The 13,646-nt window shown below is 47.1% G+C and overlaps 4 protein-coding genes across 4 annotated transcripts; 3 read left to right on the top strand and 1 right to left on the bottom strand.

Moving 5' to 3' along the window:
• The first annotated feature begins 3,268 nt into the window (after positions 1 to 3,268).
• On the top strand, positions 3,269 to 4,921 carry BDW43DRAFT_568 (alpha/beta hydrolase). The gene is made up of 2 exons (XM_032050254.1): positions 3,269 to 3,486; positions 3,550 to 4,921. Exon 2 carries the CDS (start codon positions 3,799 to 3,801, stop codon positions 4,768 to 4,770), a length of 972 nt encoding a protein of 323 aa, XP_031906167.1. The 5' UTR covers positions 3,269 to 3,486; positions 3,550 to 3,798; the 3' UTR covers positions 4,771 to 4,921.
• Positions 4,922 to 8,311: 3,390 nt separating this feature from the next.
• Positions 8,312 to 9,367, top strand: BDW43DRAFT_295809 (S-adenosyl-L-methionine-dependent methyltransferase; the record flags this gene model as incomplete). The annotated part of the gene is made up of 6 exons (XM_032044111.1): positions 8,312 to 8,398; positions 8,432 to 8,498; positions 8,596 to 8,666; positions 8,756 to 8,994; positions 9,097 to 9,287; positions 9,324 to 9,367. The coding sequence occupies 6 exons, from the start codon at positions 8,312 to 8,314 to the stop codon at positions 9,365 to 9,367; spliced, it is 699 nt and encodes a 232-aa protein (XP_031906166.1).
• A 336-nt stretch (positions 9,368 to 9,703) lies between these two features.
• On the top strand, positions 9,704 to 11,161 carry BDW43DRAFT_295808 (3-keto-steroid reductase; the record flags this gene model as incomplete). The annotated part of the gene is made up of 2 exons (XM_032044110.1): positions 9,704 to 9,771; positions 9,865 to 11,161. 2 exons carry the CDS (start codon positions 9,704 to 9,706, stop codon positions 11,159 to 11,161), a joined length of 1,365 nt encoding a protein of 454 aa, XP_031906165.1.
• Positions 11,162 to 11,911: 750 nt separating this feature from the next.
• BDW43DRAFT_305115 (mannose-1-phosphate guanyltransferase) lies at positions 11,912 to 13,255 on the bottom strand (the record flags this gene model as incomplete). The annotated part of the gene is made up of 5 exons (XM_032045739.1): positions 11,912 to 11,931; positions 11,987 to 12,863; positions 12,923 to 13,069; positions 13,144 to 13,187; positions 13,249 to 13,255. The coding sequence occupies 5 exons, from the start codon at positions 13,253 to 13,255 to the stop codon at positions 11,912 to 11,914; spliced, it is 1,095 nt and encodes a 364-aa protein (XP_031906164.1).
• Positions 13,256 to 13,646: the final 391 nt, after the last annotated feature.

Raw genomic sequence — 13,646 nt, 5'->3', positions numbered from 1 at the left:
GACTCGGGCTGACATGGATTACCCCTTGGGAGTGGCTGTGTTCCATCTATTGATTAGTTCTTTTATGCAGGTAGCCTCGCTTCCATGCTGACAGTCTTATTGATTGATGGCTAGACTTGGTTTTTTTTTATTTATTTTTATTTTATTTTTATTTTTCCATTTCATTTATTTCTCACTCGTGGGTATTACACCCTGGTAGGGGCCTTTTGGAGATTGGCTTTTGATAGTGGCCGCTAGCTGTTCGTAAGAGTTCGTCGTGTGTTCTTCTGTTTTCGGTATTATTTTTCCTGGATATCTATCATGTCGTGGATATTTACACCGTGAGGACCTTGTGACAAATAGCATACTAGCTCAGGGTGGACAATAATTGTGTACTGTATACAACATTGGTGTATGTGATCTTGCCCCAATCCGATAAGCAATCCTAGTAACATGAATATCCTTGATATACCTGAACAGCTTCATTAAGCAATCAACCAGGATAACACGGTTATGTTCAATTACTCCGCATACAATAAGCTGTTCATGTCGACAGCGCCCAGTATACATGTAGCATAATATAGCCAAGGACCGTTTTATACAGCCCGATGAATTATAAGTTCTCTGAAAAGCGCCCTAGTAGCAGATTGCGTTTATGGTGCAATTGCTGACAGACTGACAGAGAACGATGTTATTCGGCATTTGGTTTCCCCCCTTATATCAAAGCTACCTTAATACCCATTATATCACTCAGACAGCCACCACCACCACCACCACTACTACTACTACTACTACTACTACTATTGCTACTACTAATCCTTTCTTGTTAGTTATAGGCAGGGGTATGGTTGTATGTGGCTTTTCTTAGTGTGAGCTGTATTCTTAGGCATCAGAGAACGTGGTGAGTTGAATGTCACAGTAGCAATGTTTGCTTCTTCTGTTTCAGGGTTGCGTGGGAGAGAAATTATTAGGCATAGCTGAGAATCCCTCGAATGACATGTACCCATGGAGACGGGGCCTTGATACTTTAGAGGATGTATCTATGTATGTAGAAGTGATCTAGCTCTTTCAGTTTGCAGGTGCATATAGGACAATCTGCAGACAGGGATAACATTAATTAGTGCACATGGAAGCTTGTAAAGACTGCTATAATCTTGATGAATCCTATTCCAAAAATGTTCTCTGAAGGTTATCATATCTATGGTTCGGCGCCTCTATTAGTAGGAGGCGCCCTGTTCAACAATGAAAGGAAGCTTATTACTGCTATTGTGATCATTTTTATATATCCATATCCCTCAGATCACCCAGTGCATTTTCAGGGGCAAGAATGGCTAGGATATAACTCCTTTTGCTCTACTTGTACTTTTGCTTCATGATGTTTCCACCCTTTTCATAACCAGGGGGTTTGTCTGTCTGGGGTATCCTAAGCTGCTAGTAACTAGCTGTTATCTGATTGACTTATAGGCCAGGGATCCATGCTACAATAGGGCAATTATATACATCATGTGCCGTCAGCCAGACTGACAACATCAAATTGTCTGATTCAGCAGAGCCATTATTTGAATATTCTGTATAGGACTCGCCTACGTAGAGCCGGTCACTTTTTGTGGCCTAGTGGTAATAATTTGATCAACAGTGTCGAGTGCTAAAATTTATATACTCGGGAAAGAACATACCTTTTCTATCAATTTTTACTTGATAAAAATGACCGTCCCTTTGAAGTTATTAAACTACAGAAGCCAATAAGATTGGTGTAGTAGCAATGTTTCTCGCTTCGGGCTGACTTATCAGCGCTATCGTCCAGAGGCCCCGCGTACTACAATGGGTTGTGTAGACCACTTGATTTCTACTCGGTCTTTATTCCAAATATCCTCACTTCAACGGAAGGAGAAATCTCTCCATCGCTGTATCTTCCTGTCAGTATGTGTTAGGTATATCCCTTACTACAGAGCTACAATGGCACTTGTCGTGTTTGATCGGTACAGTGAAATATACGGTGAATGAAGCCTATTCAGCACAGGACTATAAAGGACTACCGTTGGTTAGCTCTGGTATCGAGACACCAGAAGATTTACCAAACCATGCTCGAGACAGCAATCCCAAGGTCTTTTCGGTCATTACGATGTAGGCTTTGGGAGTATTTCCAACTTATTTGGTTACTGACAGAATTACGGGGCGGGTAGGCATCTTCCGGGCTGAGCTCGGCCTGAATATTGCATTACTTGGCTCGACTGAAAATATAATTGTGTGTCCTGATCCTGTTGAATGCAAGCTAATCTTATCACCACATGACTCACAAATACTGAACTTTCTGTCGGGGTTGTCTCCTCTCTGTGTTTCCCACTACATTCGAGATTCTCTAAGACCAACTGAGTAATGGATATATCCATTGTTCCCGGGGTTATATCTTCTTCGGACCACCAGATCCAAGCCTGGCCGCATTTTTGAACAAGAACTAGGGGACATGGCCGGAGTATCCGACAATGGAAACAAAATGGGTTCGTTTTTTCTTGAGTGGATGAAGTTCTGACATAACGTCGCGAGTTAGGAATACTCTGGGGGTTTCCGGAAGGTGGTTTTTGATGAAACGAATTCGTCGATATATGGATTCCGAAGATGCGTTTGATACGCCCGCGATGGTTTTCAGATTTACTTCGACGAGAGCCCGAGATCCTACACAGATAGTAAACAACTGAAGACCGTTATGTTGTTTTAGCATGAGAAGCCCACCGTTGAGAGCAATCTCAAAGGAAAATAATATACTAGGGGAATTATCCAAATGGATATTCTCCGGAGGCTCTCCCAAGGGCAAGCGGACCATGAGAGCTGGTTTATCGAGTTTTCTGCAACATGAACCACCCCATTTGATGAACACGTTCGGACTGACATAGGTCCGTTGAGTGATTTTATTGGCGAGTATATTGGTATTATGGACGAACAAGGATATTAAGAAGTGCTATAACTGGTCAAAGCAAAAGAAACAGATATGCCCGCTGAGTGTAGTTCATCCGAGGAAGCCGAAACACCCAAGACTGGGGTGGTGCGAATCCTAGCAGGCTCTCGAATATCATTCCGATCACCGATAACAATGAAGGAGGGTGGGGGAAATTGTTTCCCTAGCCACTTCCCAAACCATGGCCCTCTATGTCGACCAAAGCATCTCCTTCAACGGAAAACCCGGAAAGGGTTGAAAGATGGCGATATTAGACGGCCATCGGGGGAATTGGAAAGCATCTGAGAAATCTGGTGGTATTGGTCATACAATCATGATATTCGCCGAGTATCCAGACTGTCGGGTTCGAGAACAATGACCCTGACTCGTGTTTTTCGTTCCAAAGGGAGACTTCTATCTCCATTTCCCCGCTCGGAGAGTCTTCAGACAAGGATGATTTTATCCCCGACAAAGAAACTGCTGCCTGACGGCCCAACGATTTGCTGGATGAGAAGAATTACACGTGTCATCGATGTGAAGTCACAACAATGGAAACTATGGACAACTATAGATGGGTATGTAATCGTGGGTTAATAATATGTTAAGGGGAAAGGACTGACTAATCTGAGGTCACGGAGACTTTCCTTTGTTTCATTTCATTCGGCCGGACTAACGATGCCGAATGAACATTCCTCGGACAGTATTTTACACTCTCATCGGACCTATCAAGTACGCCACATGGTGTATATAAAGCCCCGGAATGTCTTCCACTCTCCCAGCTCATCATCGCAATTCTCAATTAAATCATAATTACCCATCACTAGATACATAAACATCTTTTTCCTTTCCATTCTTTACGCGCTGTCACAAATACAATCTAAGAAAAAATGCCTTCTGAAATCCTGCGACCAGCGCTCAATGCGGAGCTAGCCCATGTGCATCAGGCTATGCCAAAAATCGACATGGGCTCCAAGGATCAAGTCGACGCCTATCGCCAATTTTTGAACTCAATATTCTCCTTGGAGAACGCCGTCCGAGGCAAAGAGAATGTGCTCGCCTACGAAGAGCGGGACATTCCCGGACCAGCCGGTCCGATGAGGACCACCATCTTTCGTCCCAAGAACCCGACTAGGTCGGTAGAGGAGACCCCCGGATTCTTCTGCATGCACGGTGGCGGCTTGGTCTCCGGCAATCGCTTCGTGGGAGTCAGCAACCTTTTAGATTGGGTCGAGACCCTCGGTGCTACCCTGGTGACCGCCGAATACCGTCTCGCTCCCGAGCATCCCCAGCCCGCAGCGCTGGAAGACAGCTACGCAGCGCTCCAGTGGATGAGCGAAAACTCGACTGAGCTCGGCTTTAACCCGCGCAAGCTAATTGTTGCTGGTGGTTCAGCTGGGGGCAATCTTGCAGCAGGAGTGACCCTACTAGCCCGCGACCGTTCTGGCCCTGGACTCCTCGCACAAGTGCTGATGTATCCCTTACTCGACGATAGTAACCAGGGGCTTTCCGTTGAACAGTTCGGCGACATTGCTCCATGGATGGCTTCGAACACGGTCGATGCCCAGAGGTACGCGCTCGGTGAGAATCACGAGAATGCCGATATGTACACTATTCCTTTACGCGCCAAGAGTCTCCATGGACTGCCGCCAACATTCATCGACGTCGGCGAGGCGGACCCACTACGTGATCAAGATGTGGCATATGCTTTGAACCTGTGGAAGGCCGGTGTATCCGCCGAGTTACACGTATGGCCCGGTGGCTGGCATGGCTTCGATGCATTCGTGCCAGAGGCGCCTATTAGCCAACGGGCGAGTGCTACTCGCCTGGAATGGCTCAGGAAATTGCTTGAAAGCTCTTAAGGTGGCAATTGAGGTGTAATATGGCGTTACGGTAGTGGTAAGGTTTTTCTTACTCTTGATTGAACTACATGGGTCCGGATGTAAATACCCATTCTTTCCTGCATTTATCCTACTTTAATAGTAGTATAGTGTAATATACCTTGTTATGGGAAGCTTTAATATACCAATTCAGCATAATCCTTGTTTGAAGCTACCGTACAGTTTTTGACTTTCCTTTTCTCGCGCTTCACTTTTGCTCACTGAGCTCAGAATGTCGGCTATGAACGCTCTAGACGTTCAGCTTAGCACCCATCCGAGAGACATCAGGAGATATGTGGTGCTTCAAGAACAACCGGAAGATGAAGGTCATCCATACCTATGTACCCTGTAGTCTTCTTGAAGCCAACGATTCCAGGTGAATCAGTTGTTTTCACAGACGCTTCGCTCTCACAACGCAGGATCCTCACAGCCACCGACTTCCCACTCCAGTATGCCCCAGTCAGCATACCTAGCGCAAAAAAACGGTGCTGTATGCTCGCCTGCAATCCAGATACGCCTTTCCGGCATTCCATGTCTTAACGCACGGATATCATCCTCTAGATTGGCTATCTCTCCATCCGTTGGTAGGTGGCTTGTCTGGAAATTCATGTAGGAGCCATAGCCAGCGAGCTTGTTGTTGCCAAATTCGTAGCGAGGACAGCCCTGGGCTGACAACAAGAGTTGTCTAGCCCGTAGACTGGAAGTAGATTGTAATACGGACGGAAAAAGCCATCGATGACTCGGAAGTACTCTTGAGATATGCGACACAACTTTGCAGTAGTGGATGTTATGTACGCGGCACAGGGTCCGTAGATAGTAAATAGGAGGGTTGGCTAGGCTCCACAGCCGAAGCCAGGTGACGAGAGAGCAATAAGCTCTATATGCCAGTGTTCTGGGTTCTCGTTGCAGTAGTTGGGGTAAAGGAAATGCGTAAACGACATGAAAGAGGCTTCTTCAACGGCCTTCTGATATGAAGACCTTTCCCAGAAGGCGGACGGAAATGTGATGAACACCTTCCCAAACTGCTATAGCTCGCTGTACCGATAGCTCCGCATAGTTGTGGTGTGAGGGGAGGGGAAAAAGCCCGGGCATTGATGTTTCGATACACCTAAGGAATGGTCACAACTACGCTATCAAAGCTGAATGTGCGATTGTTCTCGGCCTTCAAAAGGACGCCAGGGCTATTGTCTGTGCTGATGTTCTCAATGCTGACCACTTTCGTCTTGGTGATGATTTTAGCGTGTTCTAGGGTACTCTTTGCAAGCGCATGGAGAATGTTCGTGTGAAAACTAGCCACAGCCAAATTATCTATTTCAAGTCAGTTGGCCCTATATAGTTCATGTTTGAGGGACCAGGTGTGTAGGTCTACTCGCCTCCATCCAAACGTTCCTCTAGCTAGAAATACTTTAAGCTTTGTTTATTCAAGGGATCGCTGATGAATCCACCCCACATTTCTGTAATCTGCAGAATAAGGACCTGGTCTTCGAGAGATAGGTCCTCCTCACGAGCCTGCTCGATAACGCAGTTCTTAAGGTATCATGTTCATTGTTATACTTAGACGCATCGGAGATGATATCCCAGAAAATGTTTAACAGATCTGTACCTTTGTCGTTGTTGAGTACCTGACCGTTGCTATCGAAAATGCGCGGGTACTCTTGGATTCGAAGTGGGGACAGTGTCTGTTTTCTTTGCCAATTCCGAGATAGGGTTGGTCAAAGTCGCATGAACCCAGATTGGGCCCCTGTTCCATACAAAATTGTCAATCGAGACCGAGCATATGCTGGTAGATGCTCATAAGTCAACCATGTGTCCAAGGAAGTCGACTTGATGGACCTACAATGGACTATTAGCTAGACTCAATAGCTTTTGCTTGGGATCTTACTCGTCCACCAATTCGATCTCGAGCCTCAAGGATGGTAACCTGAACCCGCACCCAATCAGGACTTCTACACACCTAAGCCCTGAAAAGCCGGCACCTATGGCCCCCACATGGAAGTCCTTGTTTATAGAACCCGCATTATCTTTGAGGATGGGCACTTTCTGGGAATCCAAGAGAAGGTACTTGAAGCATTCAGCAAAGTCCTGGTCCATCCGTGATACTTTACCTGGCGCTGTATAACTATCCCGAGTATAGGTTTTAGCTTCCATATCCTACTTCTTGTGTCTGGGAATTGAATTTATTGAGGAAGTATCCTTATCAGTATTGACCAGGCTTCGTGAGCGGGGTAATGATTTAGACATGCTCTGATACTTAGCAGGGGACTGGCAGCACATTTGAATCCACTAAAAGAGTGGCCGTTTTAGCTATCTGTGCCAGTATATAAACTGTGGCGGCGCCAGCAAAAGAAGTCGGCCAATTACACACTCTAGTCTAATGACTTTGTGGCACAGAGTAATCAGTCTCATCTATTACCGTTTTCTGGTACTCTTTAAATGGGAGAGTATGTGACCGTATGATCTGGAGAAGAACATGACCTAAGCCCTAAGCTAGTAATGAAAGAGATTATAATATCGCCCAACCATAGCGTTGCACTGACATACAGTACTCCATTCTAAAATTTAGTATCATTTGTCTCTCATGTAGATTTATCGAGTTACGTGAATATATACCAGCTTGTGGCGGCCGAACAAAGTAACCGGTCATAACCATTTAGTCTCGCCTATGTATAGCTTCATCACTTTGTATATAGATCATATTTCTTCAACAACAATGAGTGTATAGCAGATATAATGCCCCTTCTAACCATTCTCAATATATCCCACTTGTTCTACAGACTAGGTGTCATGATTTAGGGTATTTTTATCATCGAGAAATTTCTGAGCATCCATTTGCCATTCGGGAGAGTTTCAGGGTCTGGAAACATACTAATACGGCATACAATTTAACGCACCTCCTTAGTAATATCAATATGAGAATTGTCATTTCCTCTCTTATCTCATTCAAGCGAGTCTGGTATACTGTCCTCCTCGGCTATACTATAGTTGATGTCTTTGTCAGGAAGCAATCCAATCTTCTCAGACGCACAACATCACGACTAGATGCGGTTGTTCAATCCATTCTATGCATCTAAGAAGTCTACGGGCTTAGTTGGACTGACTATATGTTTGGTTGAACCCCCATCCCTAACTGAATAGTAGTTTATTTGTCAGCATTGCTGTAACTATTTACCTCCGCCACCTCATGTGTACTACCTTGGCAATTTCTCTTGTGTACTACGGTGCTTTATATCTACTCTTATTTTGTATCTTGTCTTTATTTGTCACGAACGGATTTCCTCTACCCCAACCCCGTGCTCAAATTGGTTTAGCTGCCCTGACGATGGGTGATATCTTTCATCCGACGGTCAAAGGTACTGGAGGGTCAATCTCCACCTCCTCAGTTTAGCATTTTCCTGTCTTCTATGCAATCAAGAAGAACAAATGCACCTTAGCTAGATCATATGAATTTAATGCCAGGTTTTCTACTCAATGTGGAATAGGTGGGTTGTTTACCGAGATCTCGGACTTGTGGCCAGGCTAGGTAATGATCCTCGAGGTCGACGAGGTTCTTCACCACGAGAAATCCAAGAAGCATGATATTCTACTTTTCAAGGCAACTAAATATGGCACTGTTAAGTTGTTGACAATGACATTTACTGCACAGAGTACGATGAGTTTTGTATGTATATTTTTAATAATACCTTGTATATTTCCTGCCCACAGCCTCAAGAGTGATATTGATAACGAGTCAGTCACCATGAAATGATCACCCACTTAGCAATGATCTTTCACCCAACCCCAAGAAGGTCTTTTCCATTGGAGGCTGAGATGGCGGTGTCCTACGGGAAGCCGTCAAGCATGCGTCGGTAGAAGAAGTCACTATTTGCGAGAATGATGAGGTAGGGCTTGATTCCCCAATGCATCTTTTATCTGTACTCTACAAATTCGCATACGATGACTCTCCCTTGGCAATAGAATCCTCCCATAGGCCATCATACGCGTCTCCATAAAGTACCGCCCAGATATGAGCGTTGCTCTCAACCACGTTGCTGCCAAGATGCACATAGGCGATGAAATCGAGTTCCCGGCAGACAACCAGTTTGACATCATCACCGCAGACAGTCTCGACTCTGTAGGATATTCAAAGAGGGTGGTCCAGAAGTCCTACTTTGAGGTTCTTAATGGAGCCCTTGTGGGGAGGGAATTCTGGCTGTGCAAAGTTGATTTGTACGTCTTACAATCCTGATCAACAATTCCTCTAGAGGCCGACCATGCCAACTGTTGTCCCAATCACCCTACGGGGTCCGGGGGTATTGAAACAGCCAAAAGCAAATGGCTTCACCTCCCAGTGATTACAGAATTCAGGATCATATGCAAAGACATTTCCCCCGTTGTTGAGTATGCCTACATGCCCATCTCTACTTACCCTTCGGGCCAAACTGGCTTCCTCATTTGCTCGAATAATCCAAACCATGATGTCAAGCGACCACTTCGTTGTTGGGCGCGAGAGGAAGAGGAACGTCTGTGCCGTTACTATAATTGAGAAGTGCACTGAGCCAGCTTTGTCCTGCCTAACTTCGCGCGGAGGGCTTTGGCTTAGCACTAATCAACTGATAGGATATAGGATGCTGGGAGGACATGAGACGTAAGAAGCTAACGGATAATTCAATACGGTTGATAGGTTCTTGCTTTCTTTTCTATATGTTTATTGTATGTGAGAAACAGGTGGATTGATGATGCACATTTAAATGATACATCAACCTTATGTGAAGATTACTTCTAAAAAAGGATTAGGGGTTCGGAAGGCACTTAAGGTTCTCCGGCTAATCCCGTCCAGGCCTAGTAGCACCCAGAAACAGGTTAAGTTATCGATCCTTCAACTTGATGTTGATTCCCGAAGTCTCCCAGCTCCAGCTCCCACATCAACCAGGACATAATGTTCGGCCATGGAACAGATGAGGATCTCCAAGACAAGGTGTATATCCTTGTCACCGGTGCAAACAGGTATCGTACTCCTTCCTCACCGTTATCGCCTCCTCCCGCACCTATCAGCCCCTATTAGCCCCTATTAACTCCGGCGCCTAACTCTGTCTCCAGTGGTCTCGGATTCTCGATATGCTGCCGTCTAGTGGACGAATTCCTAAGCTCCCCCCAGCGCGCAAACCAGTCCCTAACCGTCATCTTCACCACCCGAAGTCCCAAAAAGGGAAATGACACCCGCCGTCGCCTGCAAGATCATCTCCGCAGCACCTCCGCAACACCCTCCCCCACCACAAGGGTAACCTTCGTCTCGGAGAGCGTAGACCTTAACAACCTCGTCTCTGTCCGTGCCCTCTCTCAACGCCTGAATGAAGAATACCCCAAACTCGACGCCATCGTGCTCAACGCCGGTATCGGCGGTTGGACAACCCTGAACTGGCCGAAGGCAGTCTGGGGCGTCCTCACAGACATCGTCCACGAAGTCACCTGGCCCTCATACAAGATCGCCCCCGTCGGCATGGTAACAGACTATCAGACGACGACGCTCGCCGACCAAGAGCCCCGCCTGGGCTCCGTCTTCTGCGCGAACGTCTTCGGCCACTACATGCTAGCGCACAATGTGATGCCACTGCTCCGCCGGTCGGGCCAGCCTAACGGCCCCGGCCGCATCATCTGGGTATCAAGTATAGAGGCGACGGTGAAGTTGTTCGATATCGAGGACCTCCAGGGCCTGCGGACGAAGGCGCCCTACGAGTCGTCCAAGGCGTTGACTGATCTCTTAGCCTTGACGGCTGACCTTCCCAGCACCGCACCGTTCGTGAAGAGCTTCTACTCAGTGGATGATAATCGCACCAAGAGTGGGTTTGGTCGGCCTCGCGTCGCGAATGACGAGTTCTCCGCCCCCAAGATGTACCTCTCTCACCCTGGAATCTGTGGCACAGGTATCATTCCGCTTTCTTGGCCGCTCTTTTACTCAATGATTGTTGCTTTCTTCTTTGCTCGGTTGCTGGGTTCCCCTTGGCACTCTGTCTCGACTTACCTTGGTGCCTGTGCGCCCGTGTGGCTGGCGTTGTCCGCTCAGTCTATCCTGGATACGGCTGAATCGGCGTACCGGCAGTATGGCGGTGGCAGGGTGAAATGGGGCTCTTCCTGCAACTGGCGTGGAAAGGATAGCCCGTTATCTACTGAAGTTGATGGGTGGGGGCATGCTGGTGTTGTTGGTCCTGCTGTTGTGGGTGAGGATCGGTGGCGTCGGCGCAAAAGAGGCGCGGTGGATCTCACGGCGGAAGACAAGGTGGAGTTTGAAGAGCTAGGGAGAAAGTGCTGGCAAAAGATGGAGGAGTTACGAATCGAATGGGATAAACTTCTTGATTTGGCTGAGGTACGGCCAGATGATTTTGGTCTGGGATTCTAGTTCGGATATGAGTCTCAGGTTGTTTATACTAGTCTACAAATAATCGATACCATGTCACTTTTCGGTTGTATAATTTCTAATCTAAGCGGCATATAGATCATTCGCGGTTTACCAAAAAGAAGCACAAACTGCAGGTTAATTTTCCCCCCTGATTCTGCCTCCCATATTTACATTCCTTTAACCCCGTGTCCACATACATCATTAGAAGAGTATTAACCCATTTGCCCAACAATCCACGAGGGGGCAGACACAGTGCAACGAAGAAAGCACGAACGTGTTCGCAAGACTGAAGAAACAAACATTGGATGGGTTCAAAACAATGTCAGCAAAGAAAGAAAATAAGAGTGAAAGAGAAAATATGGCGCAAGGCAGTCGACTGATCGGCAGTAACACATAATAAAGGGAACATAAGAAGCATGATTACTAAAGCTGTAGAAAGCGGTAACCGAGCCAGGAGCTTTCGCCATCAAGGCATTCAGCGTGCAGACACGGTAGAGTAGGATAAGAAAATGGAATAAAAGACTTTATGCAAGAAGGGGGAAGGTAAATCGAAAGGTGTCAGGGCCGCCACGTATTCCAAAAATTGGTCCTGCTTGTGACCGAAAAAAAAAAATCAGGCAGGCCCACGGCTGCTTGTAATCGACTGAAGTATAAACAAACCGACTCCGGTTCTATGCATCTGGCGGCTTCGAGGTATAGGCGACTGAGAGTAGAGTATTGGAGGACATGTCGACGTGAGAAGAAGGGATTTCACATGATGATAGCGGGGACTAAAATAGAGCGATTAGAGTGGTTATGTGTTGAGAGGGCGAGGCGATCACTTACCATCAACGTTCTGCTTGATGCTCTTATGAGGAAGGATAGAGCCGCCATTGACATAGACTTCATCTGCGATAGTGACATCGTCACCCAGCACGGTAACATTCTCCAAACGAGCCCATCTGCCTACGGAGCTGTTCCATCCGACAATGGTCGACTTAACCCAGGCATGGTCCTTGACCTTGCTGTTCTCCAGCAGCACGCAACGCTGCAAGCGAACTCCATCACCGACCACAACGTTAGGACCAATCACTACATTGGGACCAATACGGCAGTTCTTGCCGATCTTAGCGGAGGGGTCAACCATGACATTGCCACCGTACACGTAAGGTTCGGAGTTGGGTGCAAGCAGTTTAGAATTGCGCTTGGCGAGTGAGGTGAGGTATAAGCAGGTGCCGCTAAGGAAGTCCTTGGGCTGGCCAACGTCCATCCAGAAGCCCTCCAAGTCAAAGGAGTGCAGTTGTCCATCCTTACAGATAGCGGGGAAGGTTTCCTGCTCGATGGAGGTGGGGCGCAACTCAATGCGATTCAACACGCTAGGATTCAGGATGTAGATACCGGCGTTAATACGGTTACCGACGAATTCAACAGGTTTCTCGACAAAGCGGTCGATGCGCGAGGGGTGGTTGGGCTTGTGAACAACGACACCGTACTTGGAGGGCTCGTCGACCTTGGTGACAACAATGGTACCCTCGTTACCATGGTTCTTGTGGAACTCAGCGAGCTGCTTGAAAGGAAAATCACAGATGATATCGGAGTTCAGAACGAAAAATGGAGAGTCGTCCTTGCCCAAGATCTTCTCCGCCAGCTTCAGGGGTCCGGCAGTGCCCAGCGGTTCAGACTCGACAGAGAACTCAATTTTGACATTGTATTGTTCCTCATACTGTTCGAGGTGGATATAAGCATGGGCGAGTGGAATAGTTTTGCGGGCGATAGGCTAACCTTCTTGAGGGCTGAAACCATAACATCCGGGCGGTAGTTGACAGCTAGGACAATATCCGTGACACCAGCAGCAGCTAAGCTTTCAACTTGGTGCAGGATCATGGGCCGGTTCCCAAATTCCACCAGGGGCTTGGGAAGGGTCAGGGTCTAGTTGAGCAGATCGACATGTCAGTATTACGGCATGTTCGACGTCACGATCGTCGGCGGGGGAGGTCACTCACCAAAGGACGGAGACGGGTACCAAACCCTCCGACAAGAATGAGAGCTGCGATGGGGTTAAGTTAGCTAGGAAGGGGTGGAGCATTGGTATCGCGAGAAGCACATACCCTTCATGATTACTGTGGAACGGAGTTAAACAAAGGGGAAACGTTAATGTGGTATATCGTAGGATGCGGCGGCGACGGCTGTTTTGAACGAGTGACCGAGGGATAAGGGGTGGGAGAAAGCGAAAGGAGGGGAAAAGAAATGTAAAATGGGATACCCGCACAAGAGAAAGAACGATGGAATAATCTGGAGATGGGCACTAAGATCAATCGGTCGAGAGGACGGCCGTTGACAGATCGAACGATGTCAACCAGGAGAAAGGAAAGGAGAAGGAGGAGGAGAGGAAAATAAAGATTAATTATACCAAAGTAGTGAGAGTGAGAGAGAACGAACACCTGGCGGTTGGATGTATGTATGGAGGATGTACCTGTATCAGAGCCATCAAGGTTAAAGGGGTGCT

Source organism: Aspergillus alliaceus, assembly GCF_009176365.1.
Source record: "Aspergillus alliaceus strain CBS 536.65 unplaced genomic scaffold BDW43scaffold_1, whole genome shotgun sequence".
Lineage (NCBI taxonomy): Eukaryota > Fungi > Ascomycota > Eurotiomycetes > Eurotiales > Aspergillaceae > Aspergillus > Aspergillus alliaceus.
Note: the sequence above shows the minus strand (reverse complement) of the source record. Positions and strands in the feature narration are given on the sequence as shown.